The sequence below is a fragment of the Grus americana genome, chromosome 1, assembly GCF_028858705.1.
Source record: "Grus americana isolate bGruAme1 chromosome 1, bGruAme1.mat, whole genome shotgun sequence".
NCBI lineage: Eukaryota > Metazoa > Chordata > Aves > Gruiformes > Gruidae > Grus > Grus americana.
This window is the reverse complement of record NC_072852.1, coordinates 79,366,237-79,386,906: the sequence shown is the minus strand read 5'-3', so window position 1 is coordinate 79,386,906 and position 20,670 is coordinate 79,366,237. Positions and strand designations below refer to the sequence as shown.

The window sequence follows — 20,670 nt, the reverse complement described above, 5'->3', positions numbered from 1 at the left end:
TGTTTTCAGTCTCAGTGTTTCCAGTGTCAGATTTCGGCACTACAGGGTACGATATGGTCAGGAGAACGAGGGGTTGACAATGAGCTAGACTTGGCAGCTGCTGCCGCTCAGCCAGTTCCACAAGTCCAAGGCACGCTACGCCGCTGGGGGAATTCAAAGGGAAGTTGAGACTTGAAAATACTACTCAAGGGAATAACTGATAGATTTGTAGGTCACATTAGACAATTCCATTTAGAATCTGCTGGAAACCAGTAATTCTAACATATTTATATAAAGGTTGTAATTCTGCTTTGCAGGAGTCTTGGAAACAAGGCATTAGCCCAACAGATTGTAATCAGTCTTTAAAATAAAACTCCTCTCCACAGTGTATTATAACTGGCCCATCATTCTCATACATAGTAAGATTCCTGATAGGCTATAACTAATGGGGGACAGGTCTGGAAAGACCTACATACCTCTAAAACCACACATACTAATATCATCAAAGCGTCTCGCAGAGGATGTCATAAATTACAGCTTTATATACTAAGCTTTAGCTAAAACCTTTTGGATAGAGGGAGTTAAAACATCACGATTTTTTCACAAATTCTGTTTCAGATAAAATCCCCAAAGACTGAAGGAAAATGTTCAAATGCAGCTAAGTGCCTCAGGTAACTAAAACCCATTAAAAATAGAGATCTAGTATTTAAGTCTTTTATTTAAACGGTTTTCATCTGTAAATCTTACCTGTGGGACCAAGCCTGCCTTTAAAGGAGCAGAAAAACCACACAGCAGAGCAATGCGTACATGCATGAAGAATGACTTGAGAAGCTCAGAACTCACCCAGTGAAACTACAACTTATAGGCAAGTATTACTTAAGTATTCACCGAGATAAGAATACGTCTTACCAATACAGTTGCCTAGCGCATCTTGTATAAACCCATTCATACACTGTAGCTTGGGTCGGCAACGGAAAGATCCTGGAGTATTCTGACAGATAAAATCGGGGGGGCAGTTATGAGTACCAGTCTCACATTCGTCAATATCTGGTACATCACAAAAAAAAATTGTTAGCGGGAGTTTGACAGAAGCTTTTTCATCACATTTAAAACATAAGACATAGGTAAAAACGTCAGACAGATTAACCCTCCGCGTACCTTCATGCAATTCACTGCAGCGACCCAGGATCAATCTGACCTACTACCTCAAACAGCATCGCAGTAAAAACAGGTAGAATAAATTAAGGGGGTTTTAATTATTTCATTATTAACATTATATATGGGGGAGGGATGTTTTTTATGCTTTGCAAGTTTACATCTCACAACTGAATGATTCAAAATTATTATAGAGCACCTGAAGCACCGTGTTCAGCAGTGTTCAGCGTTGATTCAGCACTGTGCTTATACGTAGGCTCAGCTTTAAAGTCAGTAAGATTTCATTTTCTGTCCAAGTGCAATTTTAATTTTAACCTTAGATCCAATGCAGACGTTGTTCATTTCTTTCACAAGTTAATCAATTGGCCTTGATTCTCATCCATATTAAGGCTTGCAATATCCTTGCATTATTGTGCTTTAAAATGCACATAAATATGATTTCTGCTCACTTTAATATTCTATTCCAGTTCAAAACAGACAATAAATATTTGTGAATAAATTACGGTTCAGACAGAGCAGACAAGGCTAATAAGGCTTCATTCACAAATGTAACCTTGTCCACATAAAAGCAATTAAAACTTAATGCTTGCCACCTTTCAATGGCATGAAATCTCCTAAAGCTATTAAAATACAGAAACTTTCTAGCAACAGGATGCCTCAGGTTTGCCATTTATGCAGTTGAGACAACAGTAGATGCAATTGTTTATCCCTAGAGCGTTGTGAGACGTAAATAATGATTGTGGAGCCTGTTTTAAGTTTAGGATGGTTTAATACTGAATAGGGTTCAGCAGGGCTCTCTATGTTGCACAACTCAGTTATTTTACTTGGCATTTAAAAATCATACAGGAAAAGTATAAATTTTCTATTTTCATTGCTATTAACATAACATTAATAATTAAAATTATTAACATATCTTATCCAGGTAAGACATTTCTAACATTAATGGTGTGCATAATTTACTGCCTGTACTCCTTTTTTTCCACCACAGAAAGATTGTTAATACTTGCTGGTAAGCTATTTGTTGGTCTAAATCTGATGTCATTCAAATCAGTAGAAATTTTACTTCAAAGGGATCAAAGTTAGACCATGATACTTTGAAAAACATTGTCTGTATGTTCCGCAGGTTTTGCATTGGAGTTCATTCATCAGCTTTTTTATTCACTCTATTATTCATCACTGATCAGTTCCTACAATAAAACCTTACCCAGAATTTTGGTTGAGTTAATTTACTCAGTGGAATGAAATGAGTCTGTTTATAAACAATTCTAAGTTCTGGGGGAATAGACGTTCTCATAGTGGAAACCAATTCCACATCAAATAGAGTTTGCTGCTGATTTACATCTCTGCAGAGGTAGCATGTCAGGTGAAGTTATGGATTCACGTAACTGCATACTTTGAGCTAGATGCAACTTGAAATCAATAATTTCTTTAGTAAAAAAAAAAAAAAAAGACTATTACCCTTGTGTTCAAACATAGCTAGTCAAGAACAATGCTTTTAACCATTTTTCATTTTTAAATCCTTAAGAATGTTGTGATTAAGAAATTAATCCCTTTGTACCAAATTTAAACCTCCAGAGGATAAAGGCTTACTTTCGTTAAAAAGATGCATCTACCTTAGTGTCTTCAAATTGTAACACCTAGTCGCTCCACTTGCCACACTTCATTTCACACTCCTAAGTGTGCAAACTTGATTCTTTCAGGTGAAACTAAACCATGAGATATGCTCCAAGAGCAGCACTTAGGCACTCTGCTCACTAATGAGCAACCAATTCACAGGACCAGACTAGAGCTAGCCAGAAGGAAACACCAGAAAAATGTGTATAGTGTGAGTGCTGGGCCTTCAAAATCAACTGTTTCAGTCCCCAGACCAGCTCCTACTGCGCGACACAAATTGCCAGTGTAAAACAAATGTAGTTATCTCTCCTGAAGTCTTTGTAGTAGTCCACAGACAGTCTGGTCTGCTGTCTACAAGGTGACGGGTGGGAAACCTCTGTCCCAGAAGAAGCAGCACTGTCTGTCTGTCCCTGTGTAACTACAGCTTACACATGTATTTACCCAAAGTAAAAGAGCATGACATAATGATGTACTTATTTTTTTTTACTTAACTCTGGAAGATCTCAGTTTCTCTGCACAGGACATACCTTTGCAACGACTGTCATCTGTTAGTTCATAACCAGTTCCACAGCTTGTGTCCCGCTGACAGCGAAAGGATCCTAATGTATTGACGCAGGTTTGTCCAATCCCACAGCTGTGCGTCCCAGTGATACACTCATTAATATCTAGAATATGCAAAATGAATTTTTTTAAAAAAGAGAGAGAGACAGTAAATAAGAACCATGAAATCACTGGGAAGAGATGAGGTCAAAGGCTCGCTGTGGGCGCACCTCCAAGCAGTCATTACTTTGAGCATCAGGATACAAAGAATGGTGTGGAATGGTACACACCCACAACACGTGTACTCATCTCGGTTGTCAGAGCATGAGCCAGTAAAGACATTTTCACCCTGCTGGTAACAGGACTTATGACTGCTGAGTCACTGTACTTAAGAGAGGAAGTTGTATTGAGTGAGAGCAAAGGGCCAACATCATCTGACTGAGTCCAGTGGCGTATGATTATAGTGACTACACGAATGAGGTAAACTTTCAGAAATCCTTCCCTTGCTCTGCTACCCACCAACATATGGCTTAGGGACTCCCCAAGCCACAAGGTGCAACTTTCCACTTTATGGCTACTGATAGACTTTTCTTTTGTGATTTTTTTTAATTTTCTCTTTGAATGCATAAGAAAATTTGGCATCCACATGTATCAAATGTAAAAGTTCTTTCTTTTTATATTTCACACTAGGTTAGCGCTAATCTGACCAATCATCAATATCTATTTTATATTCTGAAGTTTGTATCTGAGCTACTTACCTAGACTCCCTTTTCAGCCAACGACAGAAAAACGCACTCCTGATGAGTAACGCTTTTCATCCTAGAATAGCTACACAGAACAGGTGAGATGAAGTGTGCCATGGAAGTGCCTATTTCTCTCAGTTAGCAACAAAAGGAGCCTAGGCTGACTAGCTCAGAAGCAGATGCCTACATTGCACGTGTCTGAAGTCAAGCGCAATGAGTTCTATCCCAACCCATTTCATTTTATGTACCTTTAGTTCTTCTGGGAGAAACTTAACAATTCTTCCCCTTTGACTACTCCCATGCCACTTATGATATCCAAAACTTTCATCCTTTCTGTCAGTTGTGTCCTTAACAAGCTGAAGAATCCTATTCTATTTTATCTGCCTTATCAATTACTATCTATGATTATGAAAGGGAACAGGTATTTTATTTTGGCTTTATTCACAACAATAAATTCAAGATCTCCTGGCTCTTCTCCACTTTAAATCCTTCATCTCTTCTACTGATTCTTTCTTAACTCCATCTTCCCACAACTCTCATTCCAACGCTCCATTTAAATCAACTTTTTATGATCTCACCTCTTTCCCCAGCTGGCACAAGCATATTCTGATCTGTTCTGTCTGGATCTTTTTTCATCTATTCTTGCTCTTTTAAAACACGGATGTTGATAATTGAGGCAATGGCTTTATTTCTTTTACCTTCACAGTTGACACCATCTGGTTGAAGCTGATACCCAACAAAGCAGGAGCAGACGTAACTGGATCCTGTGTCTCTGCACTGCTGGGAGCAAGGACCACCGCCTAATTGGATATTTTAAGAAGTCTTACAGAATTAAGAGGCTTTTCACAAGAACTGAAACAAACCATTAATTTACAGGATGCTTGCTGATTTATTTAGAAAAGCAGATAACTAAACACACACATATACAAAAGAAGGAAAGTGTTAAACACGGAAGGAAGTGTTTGTAATCACTGGACCTAGTGAGGTGTGTGCAGGAGTCACGACGGATGTGAAAGACAGGGTCTGGCAGACAGAAAGAGAGGATACTATAGGAAATTTATGCAAAATTTGGCTCATCATTAAGAAAACTTGCTTGTTAAAAAGAAATTAATATTAAAATCATTTAATATTGTCACAATAGAGAAAAGGTTATATACTTCCAACTATTTGTTGTAGGAGTATTGATACTCTTAGTAGAAATAGAACCTGTCATCTTCCATTTTTCAGAGCGGCTGGAGAAGCATTAAGCAAAAGGTTTGAGCTAAGCACAATCAATGCGGGCAAATGCAGCTATAATACTTTAGAGTGAATTAAAGTAATTTTTTAAACTGCAGCAATTTCTAATGAGGCCATTAATACACCACTGAAAATTAGGTCTGTACACCATCCTGGCAAAGGCAAGGACATTAGAAGGAGCCATAGGCTTGTGGTTGAGATGGACAGCTACTGCTTTCTGAACCTCTGCTAATTCTGTGAGCTCCTGTCAACCACAGTCAAACCTATCGTGGAGGTGGTGGAAGAACAGAATTATTTCCTCCTGTATGATGAAGGTGCTCCAAACCAAACTGCTGGGAAGTTCCACTGCCTAGGAAATACAAGTTTCCCCTGGTAAAGTCTGGAAAATGACAAGTAATTCTGGCATGCCAAGTTTATCAGAAAATATACTGTAGACAGAAACTCTAATTTGTAATTAGTCATACCAATCCATCTCTTGCAGGCAGCTGATTAACTGACAAATGCAACGACTGATTACAAAAAGAAATAATGCTAGGAAAATATATAACATATTTTTCTATGCCATCTCTTGTAATTAGCAGCTGGAGACAAGGAGGAGAGCCAGTGTTGGCCTTGACTAGCTAATGACCTAGTAGACACTTCCATCCTCTCTAGAGTGTAATAGCTATACAGCATGCAGCACAGTAAATCACCTCTCAACTGGAATATAAGTCTATTAAATTGATTTTGTCCTAAATGCATTACTTAGTTCTGAAATGCTTGTAGAAAATAATAAATCACTGCTGTTTTAAGTTTATAGACATGTAAATCACATGTGACAAGCAATAAATCAGAATACTTAACAGAACAATAACCCAATAACACATTCTTCCCAGGAGGCAGAACAGCCTGACTAATGAGGACAATAGCCGCTCTTCTTCCTTTTTTTTTCAGGTGATGCATCTCAAAAGGAAACAAGTTTCATTTCATATTCAATCACTCTGATCATCCCAAGAGGATAATAAAAGAATGCACATATTCAACACAGGATCCCCATGTTCTGAAGAATCCAGAGTACTCCACGGGTTCAATGGGTAACACCTCTGAGGTATTACCCACTGGATATGTATAGTCTAAGTTTCAGTTGGGTAAGACGAACTCCACTATGGGAGACAATGCCTCCCTTGTATTTAAGAAATATTGAGGCATCGCATAATGGTCTACTGTTTCTTAGAAAGGATCTTCATTCTGTTATTTTTACCCATAACTAGCCTAGGCAAAAGGTTTTGGCTGATCTCTAGATCTACGTTTGCTTCACTTTCATTGGAGGCAATCACAAAAGAGCTGGCTAACAGGACTAGTCACCTGACTTACCTCTGCAGCCATCATGCAGATAAGGATCTTCTTGGTCTAGTTCTTCCTTTGAAATTTCAACTAAAAAGAGGAGAGATAGGCATTAGAGGAGAAAGCACTTTTCTTCTCACAGTAAAAAGCTGCCTGCTTGGGATGGGCCTCAGACCAGGGTTTTGGATAAACCAGGATAAAATTAAAGAGAATTATTTACATATTTTACAGCTATTTCATACTCAAATTTGACATTCAAATGCACATGGCCATGGGGCATTTTCCATCTGACTTATTCAATATGAAAGTCATGCTGTGATCATAGATTACATATGGGCTGAGATTTTCAAATGCAGGTTCTTACCATCAGGCTTTTAACCAGAGCTTAACCTCATTTTCATAAGACACGTTGTTGAGGCATGCTTGGCTTCCACAGACTTTATAGTAGCTTGGGGTACTCACAGTTTTAATGAAAATCAGATTAACCTCAGTTATTTATTTAGACTTTATTCCAAAAAGAACTCCACACCCAACTTTTGGGCACCTACATATGGCATTCTTTCAAATGTACTTTGTATGCCTTGAGTCGGAGAGTTTTGATCAGCGGTACTTCTGCTACATGCACGTGTCCTCAGAGTTCTTTCTGTCCCCACAGAGGACATAAAAGGGCTGAATACATCCACTGCCTGAACCCATTGCTTGCCCTAAGGACTAGCTAATGGACTTCCTCCAATCCCACCACTTTGAACACAGGGAAAATGGTAGGTTGGTAGCGAGACGTGTAAAAACACCATCTCAAAATACTCTGGTTATTGAATAGGAAGCTTAGTCTCATTTCAGTGATTGTCCATAAGCCTATTTAACCAGTGGTCACTTACAAGCAAGTAATACATCACGGATGTGAAAGCAAGTTTTTGTGCAGTGGCACAAGGCTGGGTTGGTACATTGAGCCCTCAAGCCACAGGGGTACATTTTGGTCACACAGAAGCTAATGAAATCAGTTTGTCCCAGTCTGGTTTGATTTTGCAGAGGTGTCTGGGGACACTACCAGAGATCACTCTTTACGTGACTAAGAGAGTGCCATACAGGGAGTCAGCTTGCCTTACCCTCTGCAGCAGAGTGCCTGGCATGCCTTGCTATTGCGTAACACATACACAAGGTGCTAGTCCAAGCCTTACAAAATGGAGACTGATCTCCCCTTCATGACTGACAAAAGTAACTATTCATGTCGCTTGCTCTACCCTTCTACAGGCAATTTTTGCTGTTGATAGGGATATTTCACATATGTTCAACCACCTGCTTGTTTTTTAGTTTAATGATGAGAACATTGTCGTGCCCTGCTTGTCGACATAGACCCATCTTTGCAATGCATAATGGTTATTATGTGTGCCACAATAACCATGCTAACCATATGCATAATGGTAATTATGTGTGCCACAATAACCATGCTAACCATATGCATAATGGTGGTTGTGCGTGCCACTTGCCCACGAGGGTAAGTGGGGAAATACTGTCTGTTGTGCTCACAATTCTGGATTTTCAGGTATTGAAATATTTCTCATGTCATGCAGGTACACTGAGTCTGCAAATTTTTGCTATTAGAAGACTGGTCTAAGTCCAAGATACCTACCAGTCCAGTCATTCCAGACAGTGCTCATGGACAAGGGGAATTCCCCTGCTGAGACAGCAGTACACTAAGAAACTGGAAGGGCATTTCTAAATGTTACTTGCTAAGGGTGTACATTGACACGAGCCAGGTTTCAAAAACCTGAAACAAGTCTGATAACGCGCTGGCTCAAGCAGACCAATACAAGCTTTTGTGATGGGGTTTGGGTTTAAGTGATTGATTAGGATGATGTCTCCCAAAATCTGTCACTGGTGATTTGCAAGCCAGAGTGCCTGTTTTCAGTGCTCAACTGCCCATGAAGGAAGCAATACTCTACAGCATGACTTTTTTTGCAATTTCGGGTCTGTGTGCTAAGTGAAAGAGACAAAAAAACCCCCAACAACCCAACAGCCCAGGTCTGTAAGGGTCAGTACGTCCACACTCATTCTCTTATGCTCTATGGACTAGGTATGGAGAAGGTGGCAGGAGCTGCTGCCATCCAGATGCCCCTCTCTTCTGATAACGTCCAGAGAAATGCAGATACTATGTTTCCCAGAAACACTCGGTTCTCCCAGACAGTCCAGGCAATTCAAGTGCCCCCCCGTTTGTGGGCATTTGCCTCTCACGCAAAAGCGAACATTTGAATTCCACAGAGTTGGCAAAGGCCATCTGGCTTTTAAATCTAATTGAAAGTATCAGTTGTCAATTTTCTGTTTAATTAGGAATTTATCAGTAGGAAAAATGCTATTAAAAATTAATAGCTTATACTCTGTTTCCAAGGTAAGGATCATTAATGGCCAAAATAATCTGTCTTACCGTTAAGTTCTGATAACAGGAACTCAGTGACCACTCTCTAGCTCTTTTAACCTCCTGTGGTATACAGGGTTTCAGCTATCACTAGCCAGAAAAATGAGCTCCAATACACACGCGTCATTAAATTACTCAGAGAAGATCTCAAGTTAGAGAAATTCCAAGAGAAACAATTTAAAGTATAAGCAGTCCTTGTAGTACCCCATATCATTTTGTGTATCACTCTTTTAGAATTTGCAACATAAAATACCTTGCTCCTTTTTAGGAGCATCATCACTGATGGACATATCAATGCCTTCTTGACCCTTCACACAGCAAGCTCTGAAGACAGTTCCACATTGGTATCCTATCTTTGGGTTGGGTTCACAACTCTGTCCTTGAACTTGGGCAGCCTTTCCCAGCAAACAACAGTAACAGCATATCTGTTTAAAAAAAAAAAAAAAAAAAAAGGTCAAATCCCAGCCCTTAACAAATCAATGCAAATTTTGTCAGTAGTGTCAATAGTATTATCTCACTGCGGCAAACTGATGGAATTTTATTTTTCTGCAAACTCTTTAAGAACTCCTGGTATACTTAGACTCAGGCATTTTAATCTGTAACTGAGTTCAGTGAGCTCTGCATCTGGCCTACCTAGAGCCAAGCACAGAACCTGGATGCAGTTCTCACAAATATTGCGTATGTGTGAACGTGTGATGTGGAGGATCAGAATAGTCCGCATATGTATATGGAATTTCATCGCTCCCTGTCTGCATAGCCCGGTTTCAAACACCAGCGAACAGTGGGAACTCAACACCTCTGCTTCCCTTTTGTGTCCACTTCGATTAAACTGGGACACGATCAATGAAGTGCATGACTCAGTTTACAATTAAACTGCCTACTCAATTTCCCAGCAAAAAATATCCCTCTCTGAGCTAACAGACAAGCAAGAGAACAAACACGATTCATCCAAGGTTAGTGTTAATGGGTCATAAAGAGAAGCTATTCTGCTCTGAAAAAGAGACTACGTGGTCAAACATTATTTAAAAGCACCACAGTCCTGACATGGCTTCCAGCAATGAAAAACGACCTGCCTCTTCCAGACCTGCTGAACTACGGAATACAGGAATGCACCACAGAAGCGAACACAGGACAAGTTAATCCCATGGAAGTTTCCTTTTATTTTAAATTGAGGGGACACTGACGATTCAGTTTTCTTCCTCGCTGTTAGAAAGCAGTAAAGATGTTTGGTTCTCTGGAACTGGTGTCTGCCAATTGCTACTGTCATGTAAAAGCAGATTCAGGCTTTTATTGTTAATTTTATTATTCTTCCAGACTCTTTTTTGCTTGAAGAAAATAGTCTGCACCATTAGGGAGAGCAGGTGGAATAACAATTGAACTAAATTTCTGTAATTTGGTGCTTTGAGCACCGCACCTATTGAAATGAAGGCAACTATTACATTCCTTTCACTACTTTGACTTGTACACCCCTGCCTATATACTAAGTTTTCACTTCTAAGGTATAATGTATGTTTCTCTCTCTGCACTGCAGTGAGAGGTTCTTTTAAAACCTAGAGCAGCATGGAAGTAAAATAATAAAAACCTTTTTCCTTATTTCTTCAATCTTTTTTTACTTTGCACTCTGCATGTAAGCATGCTATTTTGTACTTTGTACTTTGTCTTTTACATACACAATTGAATCCCTTCCCTGCTGCAGAATGCTGTATGGCATGAATTCTCCCCTCCTGGCCAGTGCTAGGGTGGTTTTTTCATGCTCACCATAACGTTGATACGTTTTTTCCCTTATCAAATACTGTTTGGTGAGATGGTTTTTAAATACCCACTTTTTTTACTTGGTACTCCAACTACTTCCATCCAGTGGGGGATGCTCTGGTTTCATCACTAATACATCTGGGATATTTCCATCTTTTCTGGCCTTTCTGGATGACTTCAGAAATAAATACTTGATGATCTCTTCCAAGAATTGCAACATTTCTGAGTATCTATTCTAACAGGTCTATTTTCCTGTGGCATCCTTCTCAAAGTTTTTAACATCTGTCTATAGTTTTGTTGGATTTCCAATTTTCACAACCATAAATTAGAAGACAGATATGAAAACTGAGCTGAAGATTAATTGTTTGACTTGAGCTTGCACATTTTTGATAACTAAATCTTATTTAAGTTACTGAATACAGCTGATGCCTTGCCAGATTTTGACATTACATACTTTTGGACATCCTCACTGGCTTCTACTGTGAGGCATATGAATTGACTCAACGTATTGTCTTGTTACACAATGCTCAAATTGGAAGGTACAGAGTTTCTCTGGATTTTTTTGTAAAGAGTGATCGTTAATCTTTCCATTCTTGAAGTGCTGAATAACCTCATGTTCTTTATTTTTTCCAGGTTCAGCCACCACTTTAAAGACCTCTGTCTCCACCTAATGTAAATCTTCAAGTACAGAGCTTCCTAAGTGCCATGGTTTAACCCCGGCCAGCAACTAAGCACCACGCAGCCGCTCGCTCACTCCCCCTGCATCAGGATGGGTGAGAGAATCGGAAGAGTAAAACTGAGAAAACTCGTGGGTTGAGATAAAGACAGTTTAACAGGTAAAGCAAAAGCCGCCCATGCAAGCAAAGCAAAACAAAGAATTCATTCACCTCTTCCCATCATCAGGCAGACGTTCAGCCATCTCCAGGAGAGCAAGGCTCCATCACGTGTAACCGTTACTTGGGAAGACAAACGCCCTAATTCCGAACATCCCCCCTTCCTTCTTCTTCCCCCAGCTTTATACACTGAGCATGATGTCATATGGTATGGAATATCCCTTCGGGGTCAGTTGTCCCGCCTGTGTCTCCTCCCAACTCCTTGTGCACCCCCAGCCTACTCGCTGGTGGGGTGGTGTGAGAAGCAGAAAAGGCCTTGACTTTGTGTAAGCACTGCTCAGCAATAATGAAAACATCTCTACATTATCTACACTTTCTTCAGCACAAATCCAAACCATAGCCCCATTACTAGCTGTTAGGAACAAAATTAACTCTATCCCAGCCAAAACCAGCAACACTAAGTCTTACAATGTGTGTAAGAAACTGCATCTTCATTTAACATAATTGTATGCATTGAACCATTTGTTCCAACCTGTGTTTATTCTAACCGTGCATAATGCATCTTGATTTAACATCTTGATAATGACAATAATTTATGTTGCAATACCACAGCCAAAACGATTCAGAGATGGAAAGTATCAAACGTTAACTGATGTTTATCGTAACTGGCTTTTAATATTGACCCCAGAAGATTCTGCACTGGCAGTCCTAAAGGCTAACATCGCCTGTTCAACTAAAGAAAAAAGATGGAGAAGCTGATGAATGGCCTTGTGCTCAGAGCACCCGGGACCCTGCAGACCCACATATGTCTCCACGTATCTCACCTGTGAACTTGGAAAGCCACTTTTTCTTTCAGTTCTCCCATTGTGGAATGGTAATAATACAGCAGTTATAAGGCTAGTTTAACCCATGTTCATGGAGCACTCTAGTATTCCGAGACACAAAGCAGTATGTCATTAAAACCATCACTATCCTTGTAAGACTAATCTTAACATTTCCTTTTTCAGACTAATTTTTTCAGAGTTGTTAGCCTGTTCTGAAAGACTTTGATCCTTTAGTCCGGAGTGCAGTCTAGACTCCACATTAGTTCAGTTCTTGATGTATTTGCAGCCATTTTCCAAAGGCTGCCAGCTGCCCGGAGGCACGTTGTGATGACCATTCACCCATTTGCTAGAACCATCGCTGCCTTCATGGATGGTACAACCTAACAATTGAGTTATTATTACACATTTTCACTGCCTGCAAGCCTTTGCTTCTTAAGTGATCCCGATAATAATCTCAAGCATTTTTTCCTTTGCTTCTCCCCTGTTATTAACAAAAGCCCATGCAGCTTCAAAGCCATGCCTTGATCTTCGTGTTTGGATAGAAAGCTGTGTCCTACTTTAAGTCCTGTGATCCCTTGACTACTCTCATACCTTGCCTTCTCACAGAAAGGAATAAAGGTGGAAGGAATAAAAGAATAGTTACACGTGAGAAGTTTGAAGATTTATTTCTGGTGTGATTAGGAAGCTTTAATCAATATGCTCTCTTAATTAGTTAAATTTTATGACAGTTCTCTATTATTTATGCAATCATTTAAGTTACCAGATCTGGAAGGGTGAACCATTGCTTTTGTGTATCTGTCCACAAGAGGTCTCTCCCTTGCTGAAATCCACACTAACTAGCAGATGCTATGAAAAACAGACTGAAAAAAAATACATGTAACTCAGTGGAATTTTTCAGAACTTTTGAAGATCTGAACAACAATAAAAAATATTTTCAATAGTCCAAAGCGATAACACTTTTGTGCTCACTTAATACATACAACCAAAGTATTCTTGACAAAACTGAAGACATAAGGCTGTATCTTGATCTTTGGAAAAAGAAAGTACCTATGACAAATTTTGGGGAAAATGTCCCAGCACCTTAAAGAAGGTCAAATTTCTACAAGCTTCACTCCTTTCTGCAGGGCTGTTGCGGTAGAAGCATTCATAAAACCTTTTCTACATCTCCTGTATCAGCAACAAATCTGGAAATTGATTACTGTCTTTTGATGAAGATTTTAAAGATTAATGATTAATTTTGCATCCTTTTTTTCAAGGCAAGAAAAGCTATGCTTCCAAAAAAACCAGAGGAGTAAAATTATGCCCATCATTACCTATGCCTACCGCCTTGCAGTGTAAAAGATGAGGCAAGTGTTTTCAAAATACAATCTTTTTATCTTCTTTCCAATTGCAAGTTTTGGATTCAAAAGAAAGATTAGCTTCCTCATTTGCTGCAAAGTGCTGCGATTAATCCTGCTAACTGAATTACTAAATCACTCTTTCTGCTTCCTTGAAGGAGACAAAGATGATCCAAAAGATTTGCTATGCTACCTAAGCTAAACAAAACCAGACCAACTCGGGCAAAATGAGATTCAAGCCCACGTGAGATGGGCTTGGTATGAACGTAGAAGTTCATTTACGACAGCAAGGCACAATTGCCAGCTACATTGTACATCGCAAGGTCATCAGATTCAAAATGTATTCAACAAAAGAAATGCTGAATTGTTCATTGATATTAGATCATAAATCATCTATGTCCATCGTGGATCTAAGAGATTATCTACAAAGATACTCCTACAGCTACCTCAGTACAGTTATTAAGTGTAGGATATTGCTGTTAGGGAGTGGGGGGGCAGAACGTGGCTCACACAGATTAAATAACACTGACTATGTTTATACCAGTAAATTAAACAGGGACAGTATATGAACCCAGGCATTGTCCCGCAATCATCTGTAATGTTTAAATATTAGCAAGCTCTAATGGCAATTAACATCCTCTCAGACAACGCTGAAGCATATTTTGCTGTTAGCACAGGCCAGCAAGTGTTCCCAACAGCCTTCGTGTGCTGTGTTTTGCAGGAGAAAGACGTCAGTTATGTGACATGAGCTGTGCTGAGCCATTTATTCTCAGGGCCAGAGATCAAGGCCCTGTCTATCTTGTTTAAGAATACAGCTGTCACCATGAAAACCTGCCATCTTTAAAGAAGTCTGGCCGTTTTAAAAAACAGCGTCATTAACTCTTTCTTCATGCTGACAAGCCCATATAGGGAAACATCAGTCAACTGATGGGAAAGTGGGTTTCTTTCAACAGTTGCATTCTGTTTTAAAGTTGTCCCATGGCATGTGTTTAAAATCGTGCTGCTGTTATAAACCCGTCTCTGGTAGCAAGCGCTTGAATCTGCAGAGCACTCGCCATCACAGCCCTTGGTCATCTGTTCATAGACCTTCAAAGTACTGACACAGAGGGCTAAATATTTTTTCATGCCACATTCAGATTGGGGTGGACAGGCTTCCTAACAGTAAAGGCTGCACAGAGGAATCTCCATGCCAGAATGTCCTGGTTTCAGCTGAGACAGAGTTAATTTTTTTCTAGTAGCCTGTATAGTGCAGTGTTTTGGATTTAGTATGAGAATAATGTTGATAACACACTGATGTTTTCAGTTGTTGCTAGGTAGTTGTAGCGTCTACACTTTTCAGCTTCTCACACCCTGCCAGGTGCACCAGAAGCTGGGAGAGCACAGGCAGGACAGCTGACCCAGGCTGGCCAAAGGGATGTTCCCTGCCATAGAATGGCATGCTCCAGACATAACTGGGGAATCGAGCCGGGAAGCAGACTGGCTGCTTGGAAACAGACTGGGCAGCAGATTGTTTTATTTTCCTTTCACATGTGATGAGCAATTGCATTTGTGCATCACTTGTATTATTGTTATTATTGTCATTATTATTACTACTATTATTATTCTCTTCCTTTGTTATCCTATTAAACTGTCTTTATCTCAACCCACGAGTTCTTTTTTCCATTCCCCTCCCTATCCCCTTGGGCTGCAAGGTGCTTAGTTATCAGCTGGAGTTAAACCATGACACCAGAGCAAGGCATACCCTAGACATGGTCTACAGGTGACATATGTCCCCTCTGAGGGAGACACTCCGTCATGGGACAAAATCACGCTGCACATGCAGGCAAGTTTGTGACAACGTGACAATGCCATCAGCATGTGTTACCTTTCTTCCCCTCACAGTGAGAACGTGGATTACTTCACAGCCCTGGCATCAGTGGCATCCTACTGCCAGGAACATGATCAAGCTGGCAATTTGAAGAGATATGAAACTTGTGAGTCAGACATTGTCTGTCATCTTCTACAGAGTAGATTTTTTTTATCTGAATGAACCAAAACATTCAGCATCTCTGAGCAGTTGAAAGAATTAAAATCACCCTCATCTATTTTAATCACCACTGAAAGAAACCTGTAACAGGATCAGAGCTGTTCATGACTGGGTCATGGTCACGGTCCTGATCTTACTGGTGGAACTTTCTTCCAGAAACACTCTGCAGAGTGGTATGAATATGCTCCCTTTCATGAACTGAGAGACAAAGACAGTAATAAAGGCGGAGGGCAGGGCACATTAACTAAAGATGCCAACGACAGGCATTTTTATTCTAATATCAAATGCTATTATCACAAGCTTACAGATGTCTCCATTCAATTGTAAATCAAAGTCATGTTAACTAAGGACATGTACACAAGCCAGAATTATAAGTACACTGAGAGGATTAACTTTAGTCCTACCCCTTTGGACCACCAATACTGAAAACCACTGAGTTTGACCTGAGGCCATGAAGCTCTAATGAAAGCTAAAGTCTGAAACACGTCTGAGTTTCTCACCCATCCCTTCTTACAGTGTTGATGTCTTCATGCAAAAATAAGTTTCCTAGCCAATTACCCGATCAAGACTTTCCACCCCTTTGCATTCTACCCTCTACCTCTGCTAAAATGTAATGAGACGGTCTGCTTCACTCAACAAGGAACTGCTTCTCTCAAAAGCAGCACAAAGTGGACAGCCTTAACAGAGACAGAAGGTGTAGGTGGGAAAAAGCTGTTTACGTGCATCAAACTGAGTACGGTGACCTTCAGAGTCAACCCTTCATACCAATCTAGACAGCCAATACCATTTCTCAAAGATGAAGAGGAGTAGGTCTGATGTCTCACCTTGAAGTATTCAGCTTCACAGGTGGAATTTTCACCAATATGTGAGTCACACTCCTCACGCACGTTGGCAAATTCAATCCCATCTGAACAGTACTGCTTCTCCAGCTGGTTGTGGCAGCACTGTACCTGCATCATGCTGACAAAAGGATGGAAGCAATGGGAGAAGAATGTCATATGTAGGTCCAGAACAGATAATGCAAGTTTTGACAATTAGCACTTGTACTAGTCTCACGGAAAGAGGTTCTTGTGGGCACACATTTTAGTTATAAAGTAAAAATATTCTCTAGAAGTAGGCAGAATGTTTAGGTGATATGTCTAATACAATTTAACTGCCTGTCTACCTTGCAGTCTGTCCTAACAATTTTTTTAAGCAAATGGATAACTTCAACCACATTTGCCACAGGGCTTGAGGTCTCCAGGTCTTGCATTCTTGCATGTTTTGTGACGGCTGGTGGCTGAAGTGAGAGCCAAATCGGTGCTCCAACTGATGGAAGGGACAAGTCAGGCCCCGGACATTGTGAGATTCTGTAATCCCATGGCCAGTCTACCCTCATACCTGCTGCCCCTTACTCAAATAAACAGGTACGGTGTGTTGAAGGAAGCTCAGAGGCAATCCGAGCTGATAAATTCTATTTACAGTACAACCTAAAAGCTGTGCTCTGACATGTTAGAGCTCTATAAGAAACATACAGAAAAAAAACCCCTATAAATGCAGTTTTGTACCCATCAACATGGGAAATCTTATATATCTTACAGACCAACATTGAACGCATTCTCTTTCCTGTTAAGAGTATTCACTTTTCTTCCTCTCAACTCTAGTTATTTGAACTGGTGAGTAAAACCTTTTCAAGGCTTACCTAGAAATACATAAAATTAGGTAAAGGTATTCAGCAAACCAATACCTTTTAGTCTTAAAAATCCTTTATTTACACTGTTGGAAATTTTGGAAGCGTAAGGAAGATAGTGGGTGGGTTAGTTACACCACTGAACTACATGCTTCTCCTACTGTCATCTGAGATAAGTGGATTCCCATGCAATCACCTCTGGAGGAGCTTTCCTGCTCCTGATGACCATACAATGAGCTCTCAGCTCGCAGACGATGTGAGGGACCCCCTCAGCTCTAAGGCCAGGCCATTCAGTCCAGCCCACTAAAAGCAGGGGACATGTGGGTACTGGGCTCAGATTCTGCATCTCTGCATACTGGTGAGGCGAGGTTGTCAAGCTACACTCCTGAAGATTCCCGATTCTTATTTATTGGATTTTGTAATGGTCTGACTGTGCAGATCTCGCTTGGACAAAAACAGCTCTGAGATTTCAACACATAGGAACGAAAACCAGGATAAGTTCATGAACAAATTATTCAAAAATAGGTTCTAAAGTCATAGCTAGAAGTTAAGCCCAGGACAGTAACTTTATTTGGCAGAATATTTGAAGGTTTTGATATTTGATTTAGTTCCAGTTTGGAAGAATATGTAGCTTTTTTGTTGCTGAAATTCCCTCTGAAGCAGAATTTCCATTCCCTGCCCAGCTCTGGGGTGGTCTGACTGTCAGGACTTTAGAAGCCTGTAAAATCTGAACTTCAAGCCCAAGAGTGTGGGAGCTGAGACTTTCCAGCTCCTTTAGCTCTCCAAGTCCTGTTGAGGAGCTAGATACATTAGCCGCAGACAAACAAACAAACAAACAGCAGTCTTTCAGTAGATTTGTTTGATTTCCAGTGTGGCTTTTTTTTTTTTTTTTTTTCAAATACAAGTCATCTCTTTAAAATCCCTGACAAATTGGCAATTTCAACCAAAACAAAAAAGTTTCCTGAAATGTTTCCCACAGCTGTATTCATAAGTCGTGTGGCCCACCCCAACTGTAACAAGGAATTAAACATCAATTGAATACTAGATCAAAATACCATTTGTTCATTCTCAGAACAACAACAATAAAATCACGCTTCATTGCCCAAATCCTACAGCGAAGTTGCACTGGTAGCAAATTTTGAGACTGTAAATGGAGGTAGAAATCCTTGAAAGATGGCAGAGAAAAACGCTAGAAAAATCTGCACAGTACTGGTCTTCCAGCTGCAACTTAGGCTGCCCAGCTGAGCATCCTTTTCCCTTTGCACACCAGCCCATGTGCTGATGGTCACTAAAGCGTGCCACCACAAGCTCTTCAGACTCCATGACTTTTGAGATGAAAAGTAGCTCTCCCCGTCTTCGCTAAGTTATGCGTGTCTCCCTGGCTTAGACCCTAATATAATACATACCTACTTCCTACTTCGCGGCAGAGTAAAGGAGCCATCTCCAATGGTTAAGAGGACATCTAGATTTGTCTCTTTGCGTAAAACCCTTCAACTCTTCCTGTCTAGCATTCCTATTAACTTCATGTCTACAGACAGCTTACAATATTGGTCTCTAAAAAAAGAGAGGGTAGAGGAGTACTTTCCTGTGGTTTGGTTTTCTGTTTGTTTGGGTTTTTAATTACTCCTAGTAATTAAAAAAGCCAAAGGCTACTTCTTCCTTATCTGCCATATTCTGATTTTCAGTTAAAACACTTTATTTAAATAAATAGGTATTTATAATATGGCTGAAATCTTAAGACACTAAATCTCTAGCAGCATTAGGCCTCCTAACTGACATTCACTCAGGATATTTCTGGTAAAAATCATGCATTTTCTGGTTTCTCTGAAAGATGAGTTTTATTCATGGCTCACAATGAACAGACATCACTCAGACATTTAAAAAAATCCTTATTCTTTGTTGCAAATGCTGATCTAAAATTAAAGTTATTTCACTACTAGGGAATTTGATTATAAATCAAGTTAAGAAATCATGTTTTATATTCTCACTTTTACTTTCAGTTAAAGTTTAACCAATGTTACAGATTTTCATGGAATACATTTCCAGCTGAAAAGCTACATGTCCATTTACCTCCACAATCCTTTCACATTTATTATTCTCCTTCCCAGAGGATAAACTAGCACAGATTTCATAATCACCTATTTTTTCTTTCATTTCTTCCCATAAAAGCATTAAAATTTAACTTTGCTCTGAAAACAATGTCTTTGTTGTCAGCCTAATTTCAGTAATCTTTGTCTCTCTCTATTTATTAGCCTGTCTTCAAACTATGTCAGTGCTATTCATGTGCACAGTGGAAGGCCTTCGACAAAAAATATTAAAATTAAAAAGGAAATGATTCCACTCCAGAATTATTTTATAAACCCAAGCAGTTTAGCATGCAACAGAAATGAACTAAGGAAAAGTAAGAGCAAGAGCAAGATCTGGGATTATGAGTTACACAATATGACAAATGAAAACAATAAAGAGTCTCTCAACAATGAAAACACGTATATTTGAACATGTGTTATAAATTAGCAAGGGACAACTGATTCAACAAACCTCAAAATTAATCTGTTGCAATCCATAAACTACTTCGTAGTTTACTTAATGTAAGTTTTCTTGAAGGTAAAGGGTAAAATTATATTGATATCATATATTATGCAGAGAAACAATACTGGTAACGTTGTGGCAGAGAAAGGACTGAATTTGACAATATTCACAAAGTGAACTAAGCAAGTTATCTTAAATGAGTGGCAATAAACCCCTGACAACACAGCAGACTATTTTATCCCTCTGACTGTGAAGCCAAAAATCTTGGTGACTGTGAGGCACTCTTAGCAAGCCACAGAGATAATAATTAATAAAGACCACTTCTCCAAAAATAATTTTAAACAGCTTTTTCAAACATAAAACTGTCACAACTTTGACGTCCAAAATCTCAGGCTCTTCCGGACTTACAATGGCTTAAATGAATAAACACCTATCAATCAGCAGTTAAACCTCTGGTGCCTATCACTCCAAATACTCCTGTCTTCTTATTTCCTTGCGTTCCCATCTGAACCTGTATCCAAGCGCCGCTGCTTGTCTCTGCCTGGGAACACGGATCACCTTTTTTGTTCCGTTCTGGCATAGCACCTAGCAGCGTGTTCTGCAGCTTCTTCTTTTATTCATTTTTGCAACACTAAAAATAAATAATGTTATTCCCAACGTAACTCCAAAAAGACAGTGCTAGAGGCATGCAATTCTC

General features: G+C 39.7%; 1 protein-coding gene across 3 annotated transcripts in view; it reads right to left on the bottom strand.

Moving 5' to 3' along the window:
• Window positions 1-20,670, bottom strand: part of FBLN1 (fibulin 1) — a 79,217-nt gene that overhangs the window by 40,828 nt on the left and 17,719 nt on the right. For all 3 annotated transcript variants that reach the window (XM_054848253.1, XM_054848242.1, XM_054848260.1), the window contains exons 3-8: window positions 16,600-16,735; window positions 9,257-9,428; window positions 6,621-6,680; window positions 4,730-4,831; window positions 3,276-3,413; window positions 889-1,026 (exon numbers count right to left, since the gene is read on the bottom strand). In XM_054848253.1, coding sequence (XP_054704228.1) covers window positions 889-1,026; window positions 3,276-3,413; window positions 4,730-4,831; window positions 6,621-6,680; window positions 9,257-9,428; window positions 16,600-16,735 — 746 coding nt within the window. The remainder of the gene's footprint in view (window positions 1-888; window positions 1,027-3,275; window positions 3,414-4,729; window positions 4,832-6,620; window positions 6,681-9,256; window positions 9,429-16,599; window positions 16,736-20,670) is intronic.